General features: G+C 38.7%; 1 protein-coding gene and 1 long non-coding RNA gene across 4 annotated transcripts in view; one reads left to right on the top strand and one right to left on the bottom strand.

Annotated features, from left to right (window-relative positions):
* LOC149988406 (uncharacterized) overlaps positions 1–25,297 on the top strand; it is an 86,783-nt gene that overhangs the window by 32,544 nt on the left and 28,942 nt on the right. The gene's annotated exons all lie outside the window — the stretch shown is intronic.
* LOC112285304 (uncharacterized) lies at positions 17,408–20,791 on the bottom strand. 3 transcript variants are annotated; one of them, XM_024525991.2, is made up of 8 exons: positions 20,485–20,686; positions 20,279–20,324; positions 20,030–20,083; positions 19,466–19,611; positions 19,125–19,265; positions 18,492–18,744; positions 18,148–18,304; positions 17,408–17,887 (listed from the first exon to the last, which is right to left on the bottom strand). In XM_024525991.2, the coding sequence occupies exons 1-8, from the start codon at positions 20,532–20,534 to the stop codon at positions 17,745–17,747; spliced, it is 990 nt and encodes a 329-aa protein (XP_024381759.1). In that variant the 5' UTR covers positions 20,535–20,686; the 3' UTR covers positions 17,408–17,744. The 3 variants fall into 3 exon arrangements, with proteins under 3 accessions (XP_024381759.1, XP_024381758.1, XP_024381760.1); XM_024525990.2 differs by having other exon boundaries at positions 18,148–18,307; XM_024525992.3 differs by lacking the exon at positions 20,279–20,324 and having other exon boundaries at positions 18,148–18,307; positions 20,030–20,088; positions 20,485–20,791.

The following is a 25,297-nucleotide window of genomic DNA, read 5'->3' on the forward strand; positions in this document are numbered from 1 at the left end:
TAGAAGTCTACTTTTCAAACTAAGTATGGATATTTTAAATATAATGTCATGCCTTGTTATTATATCAAATAGGGAGACTCAATTTGTATCAAGATTTTGGAGTATCTTATTCTAGATTCTAAAGATGGATATAAAGCTCTTTTCACCTTTTCATTCTCAAATTGATGGACAAATGGAATGGGTGAATCAAGTTTTTGAGCACTATTCGAGGTGTACCATCAACTATCATCAAGATGATTGGACAACTCTTTTGCCATTGACAGAGTTTGCATACAATAATTTGATATATTCTTCTTCTCAACACACACTTTTCTTTGCTAATTATCCTTAACATCTATCACTGAATACTTTTGACTTTTCAAAAGATTTTAATCTTGCAACAAAAGATTTAATAAATTATTTATCAGAGCTATATACAACAATGAAGACACAATTAAAGGAAGCTCAATAACTACAAAAGACGAATGTAGATGTCTATTGCAAGGAGCAATCACAATTCAACGTAGGTGATAAGGTATGGTTATTTTGTTATAATATCAAGATGTCAAGGACAAGAACTCCATGAAAAAACAGTTCAGACAAGTAAGCCTTCACTCAAAGAAAAGTAACAAAATATGAATAATAAGTATGTATATTGAAAAGAGAAACTAGAATGGCTATTGCCAAAAGACAAGAAAACTAGAGACCCTTGAAACTAGACTAGAAGCAAGAAAGGAGTTGACAAGAGTGAAGAAGCCTTCACTCTTGTCTCTATATATGCTATCTAATTAGGGGCTACGTGGCGACGTTCTATAGGACCTCCAATATGTGTTGACTTTGTAGGACACATGCCTTGACTTACAAGGCAAGTTTTTCTACGTGTGGGCCACATAGTTAGCTTGATCTTCAAGCTAACAACATGTGTGGCACATGGCCAACTTGTTGACCACGTTTCTAATCCAAAAAGTCAATTAAAGACACCTATGAAGTCAAAGCAGCGTCTAAGAAGTTTCTAAGAAGCTTTTATATTAAATATTATAGAATTAACTTACTTTTATCTACTTTTACTTACTTCTACCTATTTCTATATGTAATTATTAGCTTACATGTTTATGGCCATGACATTACCCCCCCTTCTAGAGACGAGTTCCACGAGGAGCGGTCATCATATGTTGAGGAAATCTATGATGCAACGAATTGTATTCGCCACATACTCTGATCTCTATTCTCTTCGAAGATGATTGATAGGGCCTCTCAACCATCGGTAGTGTCCCATACCAGGGCGGGAAGACCACCCAGTTCTTTGATCATTGTTGAGGCCTTCGTAACTTCCTTCGAATAGAATATTCGGAACACCATCAGGAGTTGTTCCTACCTCTAGCAAAATCACCAAACATCGAGAGTCCCTTCCCAAATCGTGATACCAAACGCGTTGTATCTCACCATCTATTCGAGGAAGAACATGTCGTTCTTGAAGATCTTTATCTTGATTGCGTCGTTTTGAAGGTTGTGACAATCATAATATCTCGTCTGGCAGGTCAGCAAATGAAGGTTCTTGAGTTGAATCCGCTGGTTGTTGGCTCTCCATCTAATTAGCGTCACAAATGCAAAGAAGTTACAAACAAAGATAAGAAATTGAATGTTATCTTGCCTCAATCTTGTCTCTTTTATAAGAGAGATTTTCATCTTGGTTTTGATGGATGTCGTTGATGAAAAACTTTGACTTTAGCTGATGCATTTGCTAGATTCCTGCATGGCTCCCATGTGCGTTCACTAATATCATATCCGTGCCAATGAACAAGATATTCCACCTTATTTTGGCGCCGCCTTGAGTCTAATATCTCTTCCACCTCAAATTCTTCATTATTATCTACTTCTATAGGAGGCGGTGGCATTTGTCTTCTTCCTTGTATATCCACTGTCTTATATGGTTCAAGAAGAGACACGTGGAATACAGGATGGATCTTCATTGACTCCGGTAGATGTAACCGATATGCAACTGGGTTGATCTGTTCAGAAACAGAAAAGGGGCCAAGCCTACAATAGTCCAACTTGTCACAAGGTCGAGTAGTCTTGATATTGCGACGAAGTAGCTATACCTTATCACCCACGTTGAGTTGTGGTTGCTCCTTACGATATAGATCTGCGTTTATCTTTTGTCGTTCTTGAGCTTCCTTCAATTGCGTCTTCATTATTGCATGTAACTTTGACAACCGATTTGCCATATCTTCTGCTGCAGGATTATCAACTTTTGAAAAATCAAAAGTATCAAGTCGTGGATGATAGCCATAATTGGCAAAGAAAGGTGTTTGTTGCGTGGAAGAATGTACCGTATTATTATAAGCAAACTCTGCCAATGGCAGAAGGATTGTCCAATCATCTTGTTGGTAGTTGATAGTACACCTTAAATATTGCTCCAAGACTTGGTTTACGCGCTCTGTTTGTCCATCAGTTTGAGGATGGAAAGCCGAAGATAGCTTTATGTCCACTTTTAAAATCATAAAAAGGGTCCTCCAAAATCTTGACACAAATTGAGTTCCCCTATCCGATATGATATCTTTAGGTAATCCATGATAGCGATAGATATTATCAATGAAAAGCTTAGCTGTTTCTTCACCTGTGATAGATTTTGTACATGGCACAAAATGTGCCATCTTGGTGAAACGATCTACTATCACAAATATAGAATCATAAGATCTTGAGCTTGAAAGATCTGTGATGAAATCCATAGAAACAGAAGACCATGGTTGTTCTGGTATAGGTAATGGCTGAAGAAGTCCGTAAGGTCGATGACGAGGAATTTTTGATCTTGAACAAATATCACATGATTGTACAAAGTCTTTGACTGACTTCCACATTTGTGGCCACCAAAAATCTCTTGATATGAGTTTCAGAGTCTTATTATATCCAAAGTGCCCTGCTGCTGGAAAGTCATGACGTGCTTGAAGAACACGTAAACGTGCTTCTCCTTCTGGAACATATAGGCGTCCTTCAAAATATAATAGATTATTCTTGAACTCGAACTTAGAAGGATCATGAGACTTGGAAGAATTATTCTCGATATCATAAATAAGAGGGTCTGAGGACATACTGGACTGGATTTGCTTGAGAAAAGTTGAATCAACAGTCAATGTTGATTTCATTGCTCGGAGATGAAATTGCTCCGGTTTCAAGAGAACCGTTCTTTGTTGCTCAAAAGTTACATCTCCATCTTTTGGTACAAAATAAGAACGTCTAGATAGGGCATCAGACAAACCTTGTTGTTTTCCTAGCTGATAAGTGATAATGAACTCGAATCTTGACAAAGACATACTCCAACGAGCTTGACGACGATTCAACACGCGTGCTGACATGAAATACTCGAGGTTCTTGTGATCTGTATACACAGTGACTGGACTAGAAGCGCCTTCTAGATAATGACGCCATTCTTGAAAGGAATCCATGATCGCAAGAAGTTCTTTATCATGGATCTCATAATTGATCTCGGCTGCTGAGAATTTTCTTGAATGAAAAGCTATCGGATGAAGTTTGTCATCTGTTCCCATTTGTGATAAAACTGCACCCAAGGCAAAATCTGATACATCTGTTTCCATAAAAAAATGCCTTAGAAAAGTCAACACGATATAAGACTGGTGCAGAGACAAACGATGTCTTCAAGGCTTCAAATGCTGCTTCCGCTTCTTGATTCCATTGGAATTTATCTTTACTAGTCAAGCGTGTAAGTGGAGCTGCAACTCGTGAGAAATCTTTGATGAAGATCCGATAGTAATTGGCAAATCCCAAGAAACATTGGACATTTCTTACTGTCCTTGGAATCTTCCAATCCATGATTGTTTGGACTTTCTTAGAATCCATCATGAGACCATCATTTGAAATGATGTATCCTAAAAAGTCAACTTGAATAGTGTGAAATACATACTTTTCCATCTTGGCGTACAATCCTGCATCTCTAAGTTTTTGTAATACTTGACGAACATGTATTTCATGTTCTTCGACATTCTTAGAATAGATCAAGATATCATCTAGATAGCAGATGACAAAATTATCTAAGAATTCATGAAATACATCATTCATGAGATGTTGAAAAGCAGCTGGTGCATTCGTGAGTCCAAAAGATATGACATTATATTCGAAATGTCCATACCTGGTTCGAAACGCAATCTTCCATTCATCTCCTTCTTTGATCCGTACTAGATTATATGCTCCTCTTAGATCTATTTTTGTATGGATCTTAGCTTGATTCAACTGGTCAAGGAGTCCTGATATCAAAGGTAATGGATACCTGTTCTTGATTGTGATCTTGTTGAGTCCTCGATAATCAACACACATTCGTAAAGATCCATCTTTTTTCTTTACGAATAGAATTGGAGCTCCTGCTGGAGATTTTGAATGGTGTATGAAATTCTTCGCTAAATTCTCGTCAATGTATGTCTTGAGTTCAGCCATCTCATCTTGCGATAAACTGTAAATTGGTCCAAATGGTGGCTGAGTTCCTTCCTTGAGGTCGATTGAACAATCATATGGGCGATGCTCAGGAAGAATATCTGCATTCTTTTTCTCAAAAACATCTTGATTCTCCTGATATTGACTTGGAATGCCACTTGAAGTCTTTACGTTTTCAGAAATAGGTGCAGCATAAATAGCAAAAGTTGATCCTTCTTTTGCTGCGTTTATAAATGCTTTTGCACCTATCAGTATGGGTTTTACTATACTAGACTTATAATTTTTTACTTGGTTGGTAGAATTATTAATAACGCTCTGGAAAAAGTCAAGTTTACGTAAATTCCAATCTATTCGAGGGTTATATTTTTCTAGCCAGGATAAACCTAAAATAATTGGATTGGACGGGGATTTAATTATGTTAAAAGCTATGTAGCTATCATGACCGTCTATTGTTACTTTTATAGGATGAGTTTCATGAGTGACATCTCCAGAAGACAAGCGACGACCATCTATGACTTCTACATGTACTGGTTTAGGTTTCTGTACAAAGGGTATTTTACGACTTTTAACAAATTGTTCATCTAAAAAACATGCTAAGGCTCCCGAATCTAATAGAGCAGAGGCTTTGTAATTCTTAGGTCCTAAATATAAGTCTATTATAAAACAAGGAGAGGGTTTTGAGGAGAGGATAGGACCTTCATTAGGAATTGTACAAGGTTCCAGCTGCACGGTCCCTATTGTAGCTGGACGAATCCGTTTTCTGACATGTTGTCTTCTTTGACCATCATACCCCTCATTTTATAGTTGCGTCGTTTCTTTGGACAATGTTGAGCAGTGTGCTTAGGTTCTCCGCAATATAAACATAATCCTTCTTGACGATGACGAATCTTTTCTTGCTTAGTTAGGGGTTTAAAACGTACCGCGTCAATTTGCATGTCTTCTACTTCCGAATGTACGTTTGACAAAGATGTTGATGTTGCCATTGAGTAATAACATTGAGGTTCCCGTGAATGATTCTCGGATCGAAATTCGAAAAGTCGATTATCACATTTTACCGGAAAATTGATTGCTTGACTCAAAGTTTGAGGATCAGGTAAGTTGAGCATCAATTTCTTTACTTCGTATTGCAATCCATAAGGAAATTGACTGATGAGTGCAGCATCATCCCACTTGATGTCAATTGCAAGTTGTCGAAATTGTGAAGCATACACTGTTACTGAGCGATTTCTTTGTCGTAGAATTTGGATCTTATTTGTTGCAACACGAGTTGCATCGTGTTCACCATACATAGATCGAAACTCCGCCTAAAAAGCTTCCAAATTGTCCAATATTGGATTTTATTGTTCAAGAAGAGACGAAAACCACGATAATGCAGAACCAGAAAGTAGAGTGCCAATAAATCTGACTTGTGATCCTGGAGTTGGATAGTTTTGCGGTTGAAGTCCAATTACCAATTGTACTTGATTGATGAACCCTCGAAACTTTGATCTCGTACCATCAAATTTCTCGGGTAAGGTAATTCTTGGTTCTCTAGTGCTTACAGGGTGTTGTACAATTGGAAAAGGAACGTGATTTGTTGCAGATGTTGAAGCAGCTCCGATCATCTCTATATCCCCACTTTCTGCTATTCTTGTTCTTTCTTGTGTTGGTGAATTGAGTTGATGCATCGCAAGCATTAACTCCCTCATTTGCTCTTGCATTTGTGCCATTGCACTCTTCATTTCAACAAGCTCTGCCATAATGACACTAAAAAGAAAAATTTGTTTGATACTGCTCAAGACAAAAGAAAAGAAAGACTTAATAACAAAGAAGATACTAAGAACAATATCAGTTTAGAAGTGGGTAATCCGCAAACTTCTAATATGCTTATGCCTTGTCAAGAGAAAGGGGTAATCCACTCTTACTCAAAAAAAATAAAGCTCTGATATTATAAGTACACTCTTGTCAATCTGTCAAGGACAAGAACTCGATGAAAAAACAGTTCAGACAAGTAAGCCTTCACTCAAAGAAAAGTAACAAAATATGAATAATAAGTATGTATATTGAAAAGAGAAACTAGAATGGCTATTGCCAAAAGACAAGAAAACTAGAGACCCTTGAAACTAGACTAGAAGCAAGAAAGGAGTTGACAAGAGTGAAGAAGCCTTCACTCTTGTCTCTATATATACTATCTAATTAGGGGCTACGTGGCGACGTTCTATAGGACCTCCAATATGTGTTGACTTTGTAGGACACATGCCTTGACTTACAAGGCAAGTTTTTCTACGTGTGGGCCACATAGTTAGCTTGATCTTCAAGCTAACAACATGTGTGGCACATGGCCAACTTGTTGACCACGTTTCTAATCCAAAAAGTCAATTAAAGACACCTATGAAGTCAAAGCAGCGTCTAAGAAGTTTCTAAGAAGCTTCTATATTAAATATTATAGAATTAACTTACTTTTATCTACTTTTACTTACTTCTACCTATTTCTATATGTAATTATTAGCTTACATGTTTATGGCCGTGACATAAGACTACTCATCTTTGTGATAAGTTGGACTATTATAAACTGGGACCTTTTCTTATTTGCAAAGAAATCAATCCTATTGCTTATGGATTACATCTATTAGAATCTATGAAGATCCACCCTATATTTCATGTATTCTTTCTTAAGCCGTATAAGATAGTGAATATCTTGGAAAGAAGACAAATGCCACCTCCTCCTATAGAAGAGATAATAATTAAGAGTTTGAGGTAGAAGAAATCTTGGACTCAAGGCAATGCCAAAAGATGTTGGAATTTCTTGTTCATTGGCATAGATATGATATTAGTGAACGCACATGGAAACCATCAAAGAATCTTGCAAATGCAGTAAAGAAAGTTGAAGCCTTTCATCAATAACATCCATCAAAATCAAGATGAAGAATTGCAAAGATTCATGAAAGATGATGACTGCTCTTTGTAAAACTCGTCCCTAGAAGGAGAGATAATGTCACAGACATATACATTTACTTCAATAGTTACTTATATAATAAGGTAGAAGTAGGTAAATATATATGAATTTTATAAAATCTTCTAGAGAAGCTTCTTAGAAGCTTTATAGACATGGTTTGATTTTAGATATGTTTGTAGGTTGGAAACTTGGCCAACAAGTTAACCACGTATTGGTAGCTTATAGAACAAGTTAACTCAGTGTAGAAGCCTGTAGAACAAGTTAACTATGTGGCACATACATAGATAACTTATCTTACAAGTTAAAACATGTGGCTAGTAAAGTCAATACATGTTGGAGGTTCTATAGAATATCGCCATATAGCTCCTAGTTAAGAGTATATATGGAGGCAAGAATAAAGCCTTCTTCACTCTTGTCAACTCCTTTCTAGTCTTTAGTCTTGTTTCAAGACTTTCTAGTCTTCTTGTTTTTGACAATAGTCATTATGGTTCAATATTATATCATCTTTGAGTAACTTTCTAGTTCCTTTCAATAACACAAGAGTATATTGAGGATTTTCTTTCTTTGAAATTCATCTCCTTGATATAAAAACGATATTCAATCACAATAAAAGGATACACTAGGAAGGTTGAAGCCTTTGGATGTCAATAACAAGCACAAATTCATTATTACCAAAACCTAGATTTATTTTTTATATAATATTATTATATATAAAAATCTAGTTTAAATTTTTTATTTATAGCAACTTTAAAAAATAATAATACAAGATTATAATGTGGTATAATAAAATTGACTTATATTACTTTTTTACTAAAAATATAAAAAAGAATCTAAGTAATGACTCAAATAATGTGCAATTATGTTTATCAAAAATGAAACACATGAGATATTCAATGTTATATTCGTCCTTCCTATTCCATCTTTAAGATGAAATTAATCATGTTTTTTTTTTTATATAATATTAGAGATTTTGGTGAAATGACTAAGATTTTTTATTTGAAGAACTACTCATATAGATTGTAATCAAAATATGAAGTTTTAATGCTATAAAAATATTTATTCTAAAAAAAGCAATTGAATTGCATAATTTGTTCTACTTCAAGGTTTTATGTAATATATATAATAATTGGATTAATTCAAAATCCAAATAGAACAAAGACTGAAGAAGTATTCTTCTTTCTTTCACCATATAAAGTATCTAGTAGCTACTATAAGCACTCTTATAGATAATTATGTATTATAAATTATACTAACAAACAATTTTAATAAACTTATAGGGATGAAAAACACATGTAAATGAAAAAAATAATTCTTCAATCCAATAATGCATAGTATGTATATATGCTCTTAGTCTCAAGTATCGTGTTCATATGTATGAGTGATTTCTTAGTTAGATATATATATATATATATATATATATATATATATACATTTATTTATTTATTTTCAGCTTATTTAGCCAGCTCCTTCCGGAAAACATCAACACCATCCCACAAGCCCCATTCGCAAATAAATAAACAATTCTGTCAAACAAATGTTGTTCTTCGTGATATTACTCATGATATGGAATGTTATGCTGAAACGAAAGCAGAACGGATTGTGCAACACAGACTTGTGGGAGTCATCCTCTCCAGTACGACATAAACTACATTCACAGACATCCAAATCATCCACTTCACACGAGCTTGTCCGAAATGCCTTGATCACAGTACGCTTCAGAACGAGACCTCACACAGGTGCCAAGCGAATCGCTATGCACATGACTATTCCACCAATGTACAAACCCCGAATTCATGGATCTCAGAGGCAGATGCACAAGCGCATGAAATGTTGACAGCGAGGGCGCGCTCTGCTACCGGAGTTCCCACCGCCAGGGACCAGTATAGATGAAACTAAAACACACTGAAAGAACAAGGGGACGTCTCAAAAACTTCATCAAACCCACTAATCTGCAGCCAGCAGAACGTGACACTTCAGCGCAGTGTTGCTGCTCCCCCTCATCCAGCTGGTTAGGGTGCGCTACGGATCGCAAAACCATGATCCGGTGTTCGTCAACCAGACGAACACGAGTATTTTCCGTCGAAATCTCAAAGTGCCAACAAAGTCGCAACCAGGTGCTGGATTCCAGCGCCGCTCATTCCGAGGACAATTTTCCTCGCGAGTCAGGTTACAGTTCAATCGCACTGAGCATCTCATGCACACGCACTCGTTCACGGATGGGTGTGCGGGTGCTTGTTCGCTTGATGGGTTACACCAGCAAGTGGAGGGGGAGGGGGAGCGGGAGATGTGCGTAGGTAGGGTATGCGGCATGTGAAGTCAGAGTCTGTTGCAGGAAGGGTGAGCAGCGGCACGACGATGCAGCACGGCGCAGCAGCGCGGAGTCCGGCAGGCATGGATGCAATGGACGAGGGTGGCATGGCAACGTGGGGGGGTGGCGTGGGATGTGCTGGGGAGGAGAGGCGTACAGCGAATTGCTCCGAAATGAGAGCCGGGGCGACGAGTACGGCAGCGGCGGCTGAGCACCCGTCGTCAGGTGGGCACGGCAGTCGCAAGCAGGCCTGGCAAGGCGGGGCGAGGCGAAGCAAGGGAGGTGGATAAGAGCTTCGATCGGGCGAGGGGGGGATTGATTGTTAGGGGTGTGGAAACACGCAGTCGATCTGGAAGGGCGCGAGCGTGAAGAATGAGGTTAAGGAGCTTAGGTGGTTGTCCTGCAGCATGAGCGGCGGCAGTGTGGTGTCGCGCGCATCCGCTGTAGTCTAGACGGTTAGGATACTCGGCTCGAGGATAGCTGGCTTGGTCGTGAAGGGGGCTCCGTGAAACGCGGAGCCGCAACTCTAACCTAGATCCGAAATTCAGGGATGTTGATTTGTGCGTAATCTAGCAGTTTAAGTGGGGTCTTTCGAGTAGTGGTACTATCAGTGATACGAAGTGCATCTGCAGAAGCACACTTCAACCGAAATACAGGTCAAATTCGGTAGAATGGACATGAATGCGGGAACTGGTCGAGCTGGAGCACCGCAGAAGGGCAATCTTTTTGTCAATCAAGCAGTAGCAGAGCCAATAAGTAGCACAGATGAGAGGATACCACATGAGCAGATATCAGCACAGGGAGCCATCAGAAGTCGGCGGGCACTTAACACCTATTCAAATATCAGACAAGGATCCGAATCACAGGAATTCAGGGATGCGCTCAAGGAGAATCTACACACCCACAAGAATCCCAAGGACCAACAACCGGAGGAACATCTCTTGTCGCAAGACGCCGCCTGGACAACCGGAACGCCAGCATACTGGACAAGCACACGCATACAGGTAAATGCTGAAACTCCTCTTCAATGAACTACTACACAGGAGGATGTTAAATGTCGTACACCGGAACAGGACAACCAGTCTACAGGGATACAATATTACTCGCAAACAGGATATACCATATCCTCCCTTAGGAAGGAGGAGGGAGAACTTCTGGAACATTAAGGAGATTCAGACCTAGAAATCTTTCAGGCTATTAGGAACCAAGTACAGAACCGAAGGCTAACTGGACAACATCTCCTAAGTAAGTACCCTCACTTGAGATTATCCTTCCCCAACTCGGAATATGCAGAGATAGCTGCTTTGGTGACAAGAGTAGCCCCAGATTTATCAAGATATCTCCAAACATACTACCCGTGCCCTCATAGCGAAACAATACCCATATCACAGAACAAAGACAATCCCAAAGAGGTACTCACACCCATCCTGGAGGAGCCATGTACTAGACAGACCTCAACCACAGAGACAACAGAACAAGCCAATGTGGGATCCATCAGCACACAAGAAAAGGAACGACCCCCACCTGTGCGTATTACTATGACTGCAGATAGGTTACAGACATACCAGGAGAAAATGAAAAAGCTCACCAACTGCATGGTCTTGGGACACATCTCGGGGCGCACACCCGGTGCCAGGAAACTATCTGTGTGGGCCAAAGCAAACCTACACAGATCTTTCCATCAACTAACTATCCGACCCAATATCTACTTCGAAATCCAGTTTTCTCAGGAAGAAGGTCGGATGAGTACGCTAGCGTCATAAGGTAGTACTCTAGAGGGGGGGATATAACGTTTTACAGTTGGAGTCCGTACTTCAATACAGATCACCCGCTCAATAAATCAGGACTAAAGATTGGAATCTGGGCACAAGTTAGAGAATTACCTCCATTTCTTCGAACCCAAGAGTTTCTGAGAGAAACTTTTGAGAATTTTAGCGAAGTGTTATTTGTAGATGATACAGACACATACCTTACCAGGCTATCAGGACCCAGATTACGCATCCTTACGAGCAACGTACAAGCTCTACCCCACTCCATAATTATTCCAAGACTAGACAATGAGGGAGAAATAGAATACTCCCTTGAATATAGCGGTCTTTCCACATAATGTAGTAGATGTCGATCGTTTGACCACTTGGTACAAAAATGCCAAGTAGCACGACGACCAGCAACCGAAAGACAGCACACAAAATGCACACAACGTAGCAATGGCAAGACACAGAATACAAACACAACAAGGGTTGTAGATGGGAACCCGACACCAACCCCACATACAAACCCACACAAGGGACCGAACACTAAACAGCCTACTTTCGTTTGGCAACCGAAACGGGATCAGCAGAGCAGCCAAACCTCTACAGATTCACTCCAGGCAGGGACATATGGATACAGAACACCAGATCTACACAAAAACTTTTGGAGAGCACTATCACCAAGCCAGATCTTGGAAACCACAGCTTCTGCAGTAATAGTCACGGGATTCTACAGAGAGAACAAAAACCTCCTAGAGGTACTCATCGAGACCGAGGTCACCCAAAAGAAACCGGAAAACATACTCTCACTGACACATGTACAAGGGGAAAAGGAATGGACCCAATTATCGGCTCGTACTCATGTCGTCATTGAGACCATGCTTCATGTACGAGGACAAGTCGTGTTGAAACACAAACATGTCAACCCACTCCAGGTGTGGGAGGACGCGTGCTGGCTCTTCACATGGTCAAAATCAACCACACACCCACCTTTATGCACAATCACAGCTTTAATCAAATACGATGAGGAAGTCTGTGCACCGCGTAACAGCACCAGGCAACAGTGGGAAGTACTCCCCATGACCATACAGGATGACCTCAGGCGATTCACACAGGACAGAACACAAGCTTGAGACTTAGATTCAAACGAGCTACCAGCCTTCATGGGCTATAGTTTTCCAGGGGTTACAACGACACAGCAGCACAATACTACTGTACTGAATCATAAAGATGATATAGAAGGGAAGTCCGCAACCCCACAGCCGGACGTGATAGATGAATAACCACCTTACTCTCACGTCGCTAAACGTACAAGGACTAGGACGCGACATCATTGGAGTCCGTAAGCGACGTGAGATACGAGATTTTTTCCAGAAATCTCAACCCAAACCAGAAATAATTCTGGTTCAAGAGCACAAGTTATCACTAGAAGAAGGGAAGAGGCACACAAAACAGATTGAATTTGCAAGAGGCGTCTCTCTTTGGAATGAGGCAACCTATTGCGCTGATAAAGATAGCTTTAAGGGGGGCACGGGGATACTATTACCAGAAAAAATAGCAAGCCTCATCTGCGAACATGGGGTCATAATGAAAGGAAGGGTTCAGTACGTTACCCTCCAATGGACACCCTTTCTGATAATCGGGATTATAAATATTTATGCATTTAACTGTACTGGATCTCGATCAAGGTTATGGACTAAAATACGACACTATCCACTGCCTGAAGCCCACTGGATCCTAGGCGGAGACTTCAATATGATAGATCAATTAGATGATAAACAGGGAGGGCAAGACACCATTGGCCGTGGCCAAAGAGAACAAGTAGCCTGGGGAGACTTACAGGTACACCTAGGCCTTCAGGATAGTTTTAGAGCGGACGAATTTAGGAAACTATCCACGAAGAAGTTCTCCTGGGATAATAGACGTTATGCCCCAGGAATGATCTGTTCCCGCTTAGATAGATTTTACTTAAACCATACTCTTATCCAACTTGGAGGGCAGACTTCTATCTGGCCTTCCCTTACTCACGTCTCAGACCATGCACCTGTAGTCTTAAAAATTCATCAGCAACATTTTAGAACACAAAACCCACCAGCCTTCAATAGGCATCTATTGGATGATGAAAACGAAAAGACATTGTTGCTGGCAGAATGGACTCGGGCTATGGCACTGAACTCAGACAAAAATTGGATTCGAGCATATGTCTGTACATATGTCTGAATGGACACGCATTGGTGATCAATGCAACTGGGAATTTTTCGAATTCCATACGGGATATAAGAAACCGACCTTGATTAGTGAACTCATAGACGACGAAAGATCACTCACCAACCAAGAGGAGATGCAACGTTATGTTGACTCCTTTTACATTCGACTCTACACGTGAGACGACATAGTAAAGGCCAATCTGATAGCTAATAGAATGATTCCCTATCTCCCTATCTGGATACGAAGCTCTCAGACTGCATTTGTACCGGGACGCTGCATCTTCGACATCTTTATGGCCCAATCCTCAATAGACTGGGCTTTAGAAAGCAACCAAGATCTCCTCCTCCTGCTCCTAGACTTTGAAAAAGCCTATGATAGGATAAGTTGGAATTTCTTGAAAGAAACCATGTTACACATGGAATTTCCCATGGACTGGGTCGAACTAGTTATGACATTATACTCTGAGGCCTCTGCTAGAACTATGCTAAACGGGGTACCTAGGGAGCAGTTTTCTCTCCAACGTTCTGTGAGACAAGGGTGCCCGTTGGCACCCTATCTATACCTTCTTGTTGGAGATGTGTTAGGGCACATACTCTCGGATCCTGATCGATCCTTGGTAGGATTCACTCTACCTGATGGTAAAACAACAACAAACCAAATGTATGCTGATGACTTGGTACTCTACATCCACTGAACAGAGCATAATATAGATATTGCCATGGAAATACTGAATATCTACTCCAAAGGGAATGGCGCTAAAATAAACTGGAGTAAATCATATGGAATCTGGTCATCAAGACAACCCTGCTCGTTGTAGTGGCTACTAGATCTGGGTCTTAACTGGTTACCACCTGGCTCTACCACCAAATACCTTGGATTCTCAATTAGGGCCTTAGCACTGGTAGAAGTCATCGCTAATAAAGTGATCCAAAGCTTGACTGCAGGCCTCTCAGTTTGGGAATCAAAAAATCTATCCCTGGTCGGAAGGTTCATGATTGCAAATCAAACAATATTAGCCATAATTTGGTTTCTATGCTCTTGTTCAGCAACCTTAAAAACTACCTTCAAAACAATTAGAACACTCACACTGAACTTCATCTGGGGAGCCAAGCTGGATAAGAAAACGAGGGCAAAGCTAAGCTGGATACTCTTGATTCAAACAATAGCCTTGAGAGGGATTAAAATACTAGATCCCAAACTTCAGATCCATGCGCTAATGATAAAATTAGTAATTCGGAGTCTTCAATCAGGATACGAACAGTGGAAAGTCTTTGCGAGACATAATCTAAGAAGTACAAAATCCACTGGGGCAGGAAGTTGGCCCAGACACATACATTGGATCAACGCAAGCCAAACAGTGCTTGCAAGATCCACCCCGCGCTGGCGAGCAATGTTTCAATCTTGGAATTCAACAAAATCTAGCCTAGAACAGATTGCTCCGGCGCACCCAACGGAGGTCCTTAGACAGCTGCTATACATTGATTCGACAAGCTTTTAGCACCCTCTTTAGCATCGAAGCATATTCTAGATTTTATACATGGGCGAAGAGAGGTGTTTTTTAGATTAAAGATGTGGTATTTCAGCCAACAGGATGGTGACACACGGAAAACTTCATCAAGTTAGCTACAAGCTCACGCACAACAACCATACAATGGGCAAAACTTAAACAGACTATTCCTTGGGACCCTCCTTCTCAAATTCCTCTGAAAACAGGCGAGTGGATAACACTCACAACCTCAAGTATTGATACCATATACCATATACAAAAAACAGACGGAAGAGAGTGGTTTTGTAAAGTCTATATTGTCCTACCTTCAGAGGAAATCAAATCCATTAACGATCGACTACAACTGCTACCACGAGGTAACCACCACCATGTCAGAATCATTCGAACAATGGTAGCTAAATGTGGTGTGTTATCATATACCTCGCAAACCATGACTGGAGATGAAAGATTATGGCTCTTTGATACAATTTGGACCGAGATGCAATGCCATATGGACGAGAAGATCTCATCCACCTAGTAGACTCAGCCCGAAGCAACCTATCGTTCTGAGGCAGCATTACTGCCCTAGAAATTTATGCAGACATAGGTCAGGACTTGCATAACGCCAACTTTCAAAGATGGATGGCAGACAGACGTTAGTACTTCGACCTAGGACGAAGATACTCAAGATGATAACACAAATATCTATAGTGTAAGAATACTAATAAAATCTAAGGTGAGACCGTTTTCAATTAGTACCAATTTATCAATCTTAACTTAAAGATATAAGAATAGGCATGCAATGGATCTAAATCTCAGGAATGGCACATGCCAACGAAGACCAATGGTAGCGCTACACGTATCAAGGCACTTTTGTAATGCACTTTGGTACTTGTTTTTAACTCCGGTCGAGATTTCACGATTAGGATACTCGGCTCTCATCCAAGCGACCCGGATTCGAATCCCGACAACGGAACTACTCAAACAATATGAAATTAAGTACAATGATTAACTTCCATGTTTACGCCTCATCCTTTAAGCATTGCCCTTGTTATCGTTGCGGTCTCCTTGACCAGAACCTTAACCAGGGAATACTTTGCATACTTAAAAAAGCTGCCCAAAATATCTTTTGCTTTTCTGGGATTTCATGAGGCACACCTCACTTTGCCTCTCAGCATTGCTCTTGTGAACAAATGGATTGGATGGCTCTCTATGACACCCAACCATCTCCAGTATGTGCCCCTAGCCCTACAAACTAGTGGACAATCCCAAGCACATAGGGATGGGACATACCAAATTCCTCATAACATCAATAGTATTTTAGAAAGGATTTAGAATTCTCCATGTCTCAGTTGGTATCACTTACCACTGAAGAATTTTGTGCAGTGACTTCTCTTCATTCCTGGTTTGCATGGTTTGAAGGTGTTTTGGTATGCAAGGCAAGTCAAGTGTTGGAAGGACTTATAACTCTTCAAAATCATTCCAACAACCACATTAGTGTTGTATTGGAGTACCTTTGGGATCCTAAACCTTAGATGATTCTTTGACCCATCATGAAAACTTGGATATGGAGGTCTTGTTACATATATTGGAGAGTGTTGTAGAAAAATTTTAAAATTTATCCAACAATGTCATTTGAAAAGTTTAAAAAGATTTGTTTAGGTATCTATAGCCACTACGAAGGTTTCAAAATAACAATTAGAAATTTATAGTTTACATTATTTTTGAAGTAAGTCAAATGATGGAATGTTCATCAAAAGAATTCATCCAAAAATGGCATGGCTACTATAAAGGTTTCAAAATAACAATTAAAAATTTATAGTGAACATTATTTTTGGAGTGACTCACATGATAGAATGTTCATCAAAAGAATTCATCCAAGAATGGCATAGTCATTGTATTAGGATTGGATCAATAAAGATAACTCTTAGGTTTGTTACATTACAAAGTAGTTTTGCCCTTGTGTGGTCATTGGCACATACAAAATGCACACATGTGCTCAAACAAGATCTTTGGAATGTAGCTCAAGGACACTTGGAATGAGTTGAGATGAGATCAAAGTATGTAAGCAAACTATTTATGAGCACATAGGAGGTTGGGATTTACAATTTTGTACCATATCCTTGAGAAATTTCACAAGCACTAGAACAAAAGGCTTGAAAATGCATGATCACATGTATCTAATGTTGTGGAACTTTAATATGTAGAAGAGAGTTGGAGCATTACTAATGAATAAACAACCATAAAAAACAAGTTTGTAGACTTCCAATGAAATGTAATGCGACTTAAAAGTAGGATTGTAGCAAACTAATTGTTGATTGAACTGGTTCAATAATACTGAACAAAAAAAACCTTGTGAGATCAAGGTTTGGTGGCAATAGCAAAAGCTGTGGTGGGATTAGGAGCACCTCAAACAGAGCCTCAAACAGAGCCTCAAACAGACATGGATAATTTCGGCTATTTCATTAGCGGCTGTATCGAATCAAAAGCTGAGGCCGTACAGGGTAGTTAATCACCAAATTCTCTAAGTACTTATTTTAGCGTTAAGCTCTAGTTGGCCACTGAGTGTAATGTTATTATCCATACAATGTATTTCCATGGTAACGGTTGGTATAGAAAGTACTCCCGTTATATTTATGTTGAAAATACCTCCGCTAGCTCAGGAAAGTGATTGGAATTTCTGGCAACATCAACCGCGGTCAGGCCATCTCTGTCTCTGGCATTCACATCCGCCCCAGCTTTGAGGAGGAGTTTACATATTTCTGCATGTCCCCATCCTGTAACAACCCACACAGAGTCGCGTCAATATGATTTTGCACTAGATCGGACTAGAGCTTAACCCTAAAAGAACGACACGGTATTTAAGCTGGTGAAGATCTGAGAGAGTAAGGTCTGCGGAAGTTCATTTCTTTCTAATAACAAGGTATATTCAGCACTGTAAATTGTCAGCAAGACAGCCTTCATTTTTATCAAAAATTTCAATAAGAGAAGACTCTAGATAAGCTTGAAGAAAAGTGAATAGAAGCCGCGACATAACCTGCTGCAACGTGGAGAGTTGAACGGTACATATTTGCAGCTGACGGGTTGGCTTTTACCACCTTAATCAAAAATAGTACCATCTCTAACTGTCCCCTGCTAGCGGCCCAATATAGGGCAGTTGAACCCTTGCAATCTTTCGCTTCCACGTCAACACCCTTCTGTGCAGCCAGCAGAGCCACATGTGAACACGGAGTTCAGAACACTTCAAAAAATTATAAAATGTTTAACACAGTAACATCTGAGCTAAACTCTATTCCTCGACCCAATCAGGATGTTTAGAAAGACAAGCTAACTGTTCCCAAATCTTTGAACAGAATGGGGTGCAATTGATCCAAGAAACACCTCAGCAAGCCAACAAGCTGCCGTCACATGTCCAGCTGATGCAGCACAATGAAGAGGAGTGCATCCACTAGCGTCACGAGCACTTAGGTCTGCACCCCTTGAATACAGTAATTCCAGACAACCCACGTGGCCCCCTCTTGCTGCTTCGTGTATGGGTTGCCCACCACCATTATCCATTACAGATGGATTTCCCCCAGCATCCAGTAAAACTCTTAGCACTTCAATGTGACCGTGTAACGCGGCGGTATGCATACTACAAGCCCATGTTAATTTGTAAGCACAAATCTAAGGAAGCTACTCAATCAAATACCGAAACAATAGCAAACAGGTCCAACTTCAACAAACAATCCCAAAGTAGAGATAAGATTGTAGCCTTAAACATGTGGTCTATCATTCCGTCGTACAATGTCAGATCAATCGTGCATGGCAGCACCTGTAATAACCTACTCGTGAGAACCTGATAGAGTGACAGCTCATATCTCAGAGCTCGAGTGGAGAGATGGATCGAACAACAACCAGGTTGAATCCAGAAAAATGGTAAAGACCTACTGCTGCCTGGCGTTAAACATATGAGGATTGCTAAATGCATAGGTAATTCCAATTATGATAACACAGTCGATAACATGGGCATACCAGCTGCGGCCATTATTTGTTCGAGAGTTTGCGTCAGCTCCGTATTCAAGGAGGGATTCCACAACGCTCACGAATCCAGCCCGAGCAGCTACATCTATTGGTCGCTCTCCTTTGTGATCTCCCCCATCAACTGCCGCACCTCTGCCAGTTACAAAACCCCAATGCGAGGGAGTACTTCATGTTCAATAATTTCTCAGCAGCTAAATGAGAAAACTCGCTAATACCACGCTGGATTTGTTATCAAAAGGGTGGGGCACAGCAAGCAATTTGCGACAGATGAAAGTTAGTGAAGGCACTTGTAATTGAGAGCATGCTTGTAAATCGCGATGTATCTCACTAACCTAGATATCAGAAGGCGAACAATAGATACGTGACCACCAGCTGCAGCATAATGTAGTGGAGTGAAACCATTTGTTTTATGTGCTGAACTCAGTGCTCCATAATCCAATAACAACTTCACACATGCTTCATGGCCCTGTGCACATGCCTGAATACACCAACGCCTATCCACGATAAGGATGAAATGCCAAAAAGAGGAAAAATAAGAGTCAACCGCTAAGAGTAAACAATTCGCCCACAGTTATATTGGGTAGTTGAAGTAGAATTCCGAGACACGCCAAGAAACAAAAATAAGTTCTCGCTGTTAATTTGTGCTAGCAAAGGTACTGTGAAGGATTTCGGGAGCCAATGCGAAGCTTCTGTTATCATCAATATCTCTTCGGTCATTGCTCTTCCCAAGAGATGAATGTATATTCTGTCCATTAATTCGATTCTTTTTTGACATGCATGTAGTTACATGAAAGGATACCAGCCTATACAGCTCCTGATGATTTCTCTGCAACCTCAATTTCGAACAGAAGCCGGAATTAAGAAACAGTTGCAGTGTTTAAAAATGGTGAGTGCACCTCATGAATTGGGGTCTTCGACTTCTTGTCTCTGACGTTTGGATCTCCAAAAGCCTGCCCTACAATGACTCATAAAACATGAGCGCTAAGCAGACTATATTCATCAAGAAACCCACCACACAACAAATTATTTTCTTCTCCAGCTACCGTCATATTGTCATTTGAGGGAGAAACCCCACGGTTTTACAAACGGGTGAACAGAAGCTTGAGCAGAAACTTCATAAATACTTGTCGTTATGAATTAAGGACCTCAAGTAGCGCTCTCAGCGTCTCCCACTTGCCAGCCCTTGCAGCCCTGTTCAGTCAAATGCATCCCGCAACCAAACCCAGTTCATCGACACTAACAAACAACATCCCGATTCTACTCAGACATGTGATCACTCCAGCACAGCGTTGCAAAGTTACGAGTGCCTGAGAAAAAACACAAAGTAGGCTGGGAAGACGAGTCTTCATACTTGTGCATGTCCGTGCTGCCATCTCCATGGCAGCGCATTGCTCCATCCATACTCCCTGACTTGATCGGAGGACGCGGAGAACGAGAGAAACACCCTCCTCAATCCAATCCTCAAATCAAATCCGAGCTCAAGTAAACGACGGTGTCTAACACTACACCATAGACCAGAACAGCAACCCTAAATCCACGAGGCCACTCCACCCCATCGCCACTTCCCGATGCTTTGAACAAATATTGCCTCTGTTGACAGACCCGACAACCCTATTCACACTTGGGTTTCCCACGCCCCCAAGGCAACATCATTTCACACACAATGACATTAATTTGCAAGATTGTTTTGAGATGCCTAAACAACCTCAAGACACATACCATACCTTTAAACCTGTGATGTTTTTATCCAGTCCTCTAAAGAACAAAACCTTTTAAAGTTTTCATAAATTTTTTAAAATTATATTTCATCTATTGAAAGTTTTTATAGACTCCAAAATATAAAATAGACAATAAAATGGGACTGGAATATTAAATATATTAAATACTAAATATTGAATATTAAATAAGATATGTATATATATATATATATATATATATATACATATCTTATTTTTCACAAACAGAAAGTACAGTAATAAAATTATTTATTTATTCATTTATTTTAAAAATCTATTTTCTTAGTCTCACAATTCAAAAAATATATTCTCTAAGTAACAATAATCTATCACAAATCCACTAAACTCCACTTGGCAAAAAGAATTCCAATAACAATATTATGATTAAGCTCAAACATTTATTCTCAAATACATGTTACACATTTGAAAAGATATTATCAAAGTCCCACACCAAATCATATTTCAACTCATGTTTAACATCAATTCTTTTAATTCTAATTATTCTCATATCCATAAAATATATAATATACAAAAAAACTAATCCTTGAGAGATATTCAATATTGCACTTATATCTATAGATTCTACTTAGAAACTTGTCACAATATTTTATAAGATTTAAAAAGACTTAGCTACAAGAATTCTACAGGTTTTTGAAAGCATTTTCTTGATATTTATGCAAACATACATACATGATTTCCAATATTTCTTAAATGTAGTAAACTAAAATCTCCAAAAATAAATTTAAAACTTCTTTTACTTTTTATGTTTTATTAGGTTTCTTCTTTTCTTTTCTAATCAATATTATCATGCCATTCTAAAAAAAGACTCATGAATTACCAAGACTACTTGTAGAATAATAATCCAATTCCAATATTGATCCAAATATCTCTAAAACTTGTAGAACAATTCTTCAAAAGCTATGTATTCGCCAAATAGTGAAATTTATCTTCTTGCTATAATTACAACAAAATAAAAAAAAATAAGTATATTAAAAAAAATTAAAATTGAGAAATCTGAAGTTTATACATCTCAATGATACAATCCTACTTTCAAGTCACATTACATCTCATTGGAAGTCTACAAACTTATTTTTTATGGTTGTTTATTCATTAGTAATGCTACAACTTTCTTCTACATATTAAAGTTCCACAACATTAGATACATGTGATCATGCATTTTCAAGCCTTTTGTTCTAGTGCTTGTGAAATTTCTCAAGGATATGGTACAAAATTGTAAATACCAACCTCCTATGTGCTCATAAATAGTTTGCTTACATACTTTGATCTCATCTCAATTCATTCCAAGTGTCCTTGAGCTACATTCCAAAGATCTTGTTTGAGCACATGTGTGCATTTTGTATGTGCCAACGACCACACAAGGGCAAAAATACATTGTAATGTAACAAACCTAAGAGTCATCTTTATTGACCCAATCCTAATACAATGACTATGCCATTCTTGAATGAATTCTTTTGATGAATATTCTATCATGTGAGTCACTCCAAAAATAATGTTCACTATAAATTTTTAATTTTTATTTTGAAACCTTTGTAGTGGCTATAGATACCTAAAAAAATCTTTTTAAACTTTTTAAATGACATTATTAGATATATTTTAAAATTTTTCTACAACACTCTCCAATATATGTAACAAGACCTCCATATCCAAGTTTTCATGATGGATCAAAGAATCATCTAAGGTTTAGGATTCCAAAGGTACTCCAATATAATACTAATGTGATTGTTGGAATGATTTTGAAGAGTTATAAGTCCTTCCAACACTTGACTTACCTTACATACCAAAACACCTTCAAACCATGTAAGCTAGGAATGAAGAGAAGTCAGTGCATAAAATTCTTCAGTGGTAAGTGATACCAACTGAGACATGGAGAATTCTAAATCCTTTTCAAAATATTATTGATGCTCCAAAAGCCATGTAGTATTTGTTATGAAGAATTTGGTATGTCCCATCCATGTGTACTTGGGATTGTCCATTAGTTTGCAGGGCTAGGGGCACATATTGGAAATGATTGGATGTCATGTACAGCATTTTGGGCATGTTATTCCTAGATTTTTAGATCCATTAAATACTTGTCTTTATTACTTCTAATTATTATTAATATACTTATAATAATTAGATGTGAATTTATCTTAGTTTTTATTATTATTCTTATGTTGTATTTGTTTGTATCGTCATGTCAGGTGTCTTGGTCCTAAATCAAAGTTTGATGCCCATCTACCATCTATCTTTGATAGTTGAATCTATACATGTATTGAATTTTTGTTATATAAATGACTAGGTCAATGATGTTGTTTTAAAATAAGGGATTGCCCAAACTGTGTCTATTAGATGGATGAAATTGTCTAATTTATATGACACTACATTAAACCATCTTTATCTATCTTTGTTAATTTGTTGTTGGTATTGAATCATTTGGGATGAGTTAAGATATTTTTTCAGTTGTTTATATTCCATCTTAATTAAAATCTCTTTGATTGGTCTTTCCATCTATTCTTTGTTAAGTTGGATCTGATGTAGGTTGTTGTCTATTTTTGGTTGTATTTATTGTAGATTATTAGCCATATCCATTGAAATTATTTCAAATGTCTTTGTTTATTTGAGGATGTCCTTATTTGAAAAAGAGAGAGGCTGTGAGTTTGTATTGGAATAGAAAGCCCAATGTGTTATTTGTGTACGCCTTTGTCTACTTCATCAAAAAGATCATCTATAGCTAAAGAGAGTTCTTTGCTAGAGTTAGAACCTATTATTTTTTTTGATGAGATTATCTTCCTTTGCCTTAGTAGAATCTAAAGGATAGATTTTATGAGGTCCTACAAGAAGAAGGTGGCTAAAAATAGTCATTTTCAGCTTGGTTGATTATTAAGGGTGGCAAATATCTCCTATTCAGTCCAGACCCCATTAAAAAGGATTGTTAGTTGAATGATCTTTTTCCTAGCTATGCTTGTATCTAAAATTGCTCCACCACACCTCTATACCAACATAGATTACAGTTTTCTACCAGTAAAAGAATACTTTGCCAAGAAAAAAGGAATGGCCGTTCATTTCTTCTTCAAACTTTTAGATTCAAATATTTCAGTTTATATTATATCATAGTAAATCCTATAATATATTATCTTTAACTTGTATTTCAGCTCTTACATTCCACGAGGATGTTTATGCAATGTCTATGCTATTAGCTACATTTAATATACCAAATCAAATGTTGTTCTATTGGGAGTAATTCTCAAGGACAAGAACTCGATAAAAAAAATAATTCAGACAAGTGAGCCTTCACTCAAAGAGAGATAACAAAATATATATAAACAAGTATATATATTGAAAGAGAAATTGGAATGGCTATTGCCAAAAGACAAGAAAACTAGAGACCCTTGAAATTAGACTAAAAGCAAGAAAGGAGTTGACAAGAGTGAAGAAGCCTTCACTCTTGTCTCTATATATACTATCTAACTAGGGGCTATGTGGCAACATTCTATAGGACCTCCAATATGTGTTGACTTTGTAGGACACATGCCTTGACTTACAAGGCAAGTTTTTCTACGTGTGGACCACATAGTTAGCTTGATCTTCAAGCTAACAACATGTGTGGCACATGGCCAATTTGTTGACCACGTTTCTAATCCAAAAAGTCAATTAAAGACATCTATGAAGTCAAAGCAACATCTATGAAGTTCCAGGAAGCTTCCATATTAAATACTATAGAATTAACTTACTTTTACCTACTTTTACTTACTTCTACCTATTTGTATATGTAATTACTAGCTTACATGATTATGTCTGTGACATTACCCCCCCTTCTAGGAACGAGTTCCACGAGGAGCGGTCATCATATGTTGAAAAAATCTATGATGCGACGAATTGTATTTGCCACATACTCTGATCTTTGTTCTCTTCGAAGATGATTGATAGGGCCTCTCAACCATCGGTAGTGTCCCATACCAGGGCGGAAAGACCACCCAGTTATTTGATCATTGTTGAGGCCTTCGTAACTTCCTTCGAATAGAATATTTGGAACACCATTAGGAGTTGTTCCTACCTCTAGTACAATCACCAAACATCGGGAGTCCCTTCCCAAATTGTGATACCAAATGCGTTCTATCTCGCCATCTATTCGAGGAAGAACATGTCGTTCTTGAAGATCTTCATCTCAATTGCGTCATCTTGAAGGTTGTGACAATCGTAATGTCTTGTCTGACAGGTCAGCAAATGAAGGCTCTTGAGTCGAATCCACTGGTTGTTGGTTCTCCATCTCCTGAGCATCACTACTACAAAGAAGCTATGAACAAGAATTGAAAGTAGAATGTTATCTTGCCTAGATGTTGTTTCTTTTATAAAAAAGATTTTCATCTTGATTTTGATGGATGTCATCGATGAAAAGCCTCCACCGCCTTTGCTTCATTTGTAAGATTC

This window comes from Physcomitrium patens, chromosome 8 (assembly GCF_059467195.1).
Source record: "Physcomitrium patens ecotype Gransden chromosome 8, ASM5946719v1, whole genome shotgun sequence".
NCBI classification, from domain to species: Eukaryota; Viridiplantae; Streptophyta; class Bryopsida; order Funariales; family Funariaceae; genus Physcomitrium; species Physcomitrium patens.

Coding starts and splice junctions, on each gene's coding strand:
- LOC112285304 (XM_024525990.2), bottom strand. CDS start 20,534: ATGGATGGAGCAATGCGCTGCCATGGAGATGGCAGCACGGACATGCAC. Junction 20,084..20,278: donor CGCTGAGAGCGCTACTTGAG/GTCCTTAATTCA, acceptor ATTGTAGGGCAG/GCTTTTGGAGATCCAAACGT. Junction 18,745..19,124: donor ACAAATAATGGCCGCAGCTG/GTATGCCCATGT, acceptor ATGGGCTTGTAG/TATGCATACCGCCGCGTTAC.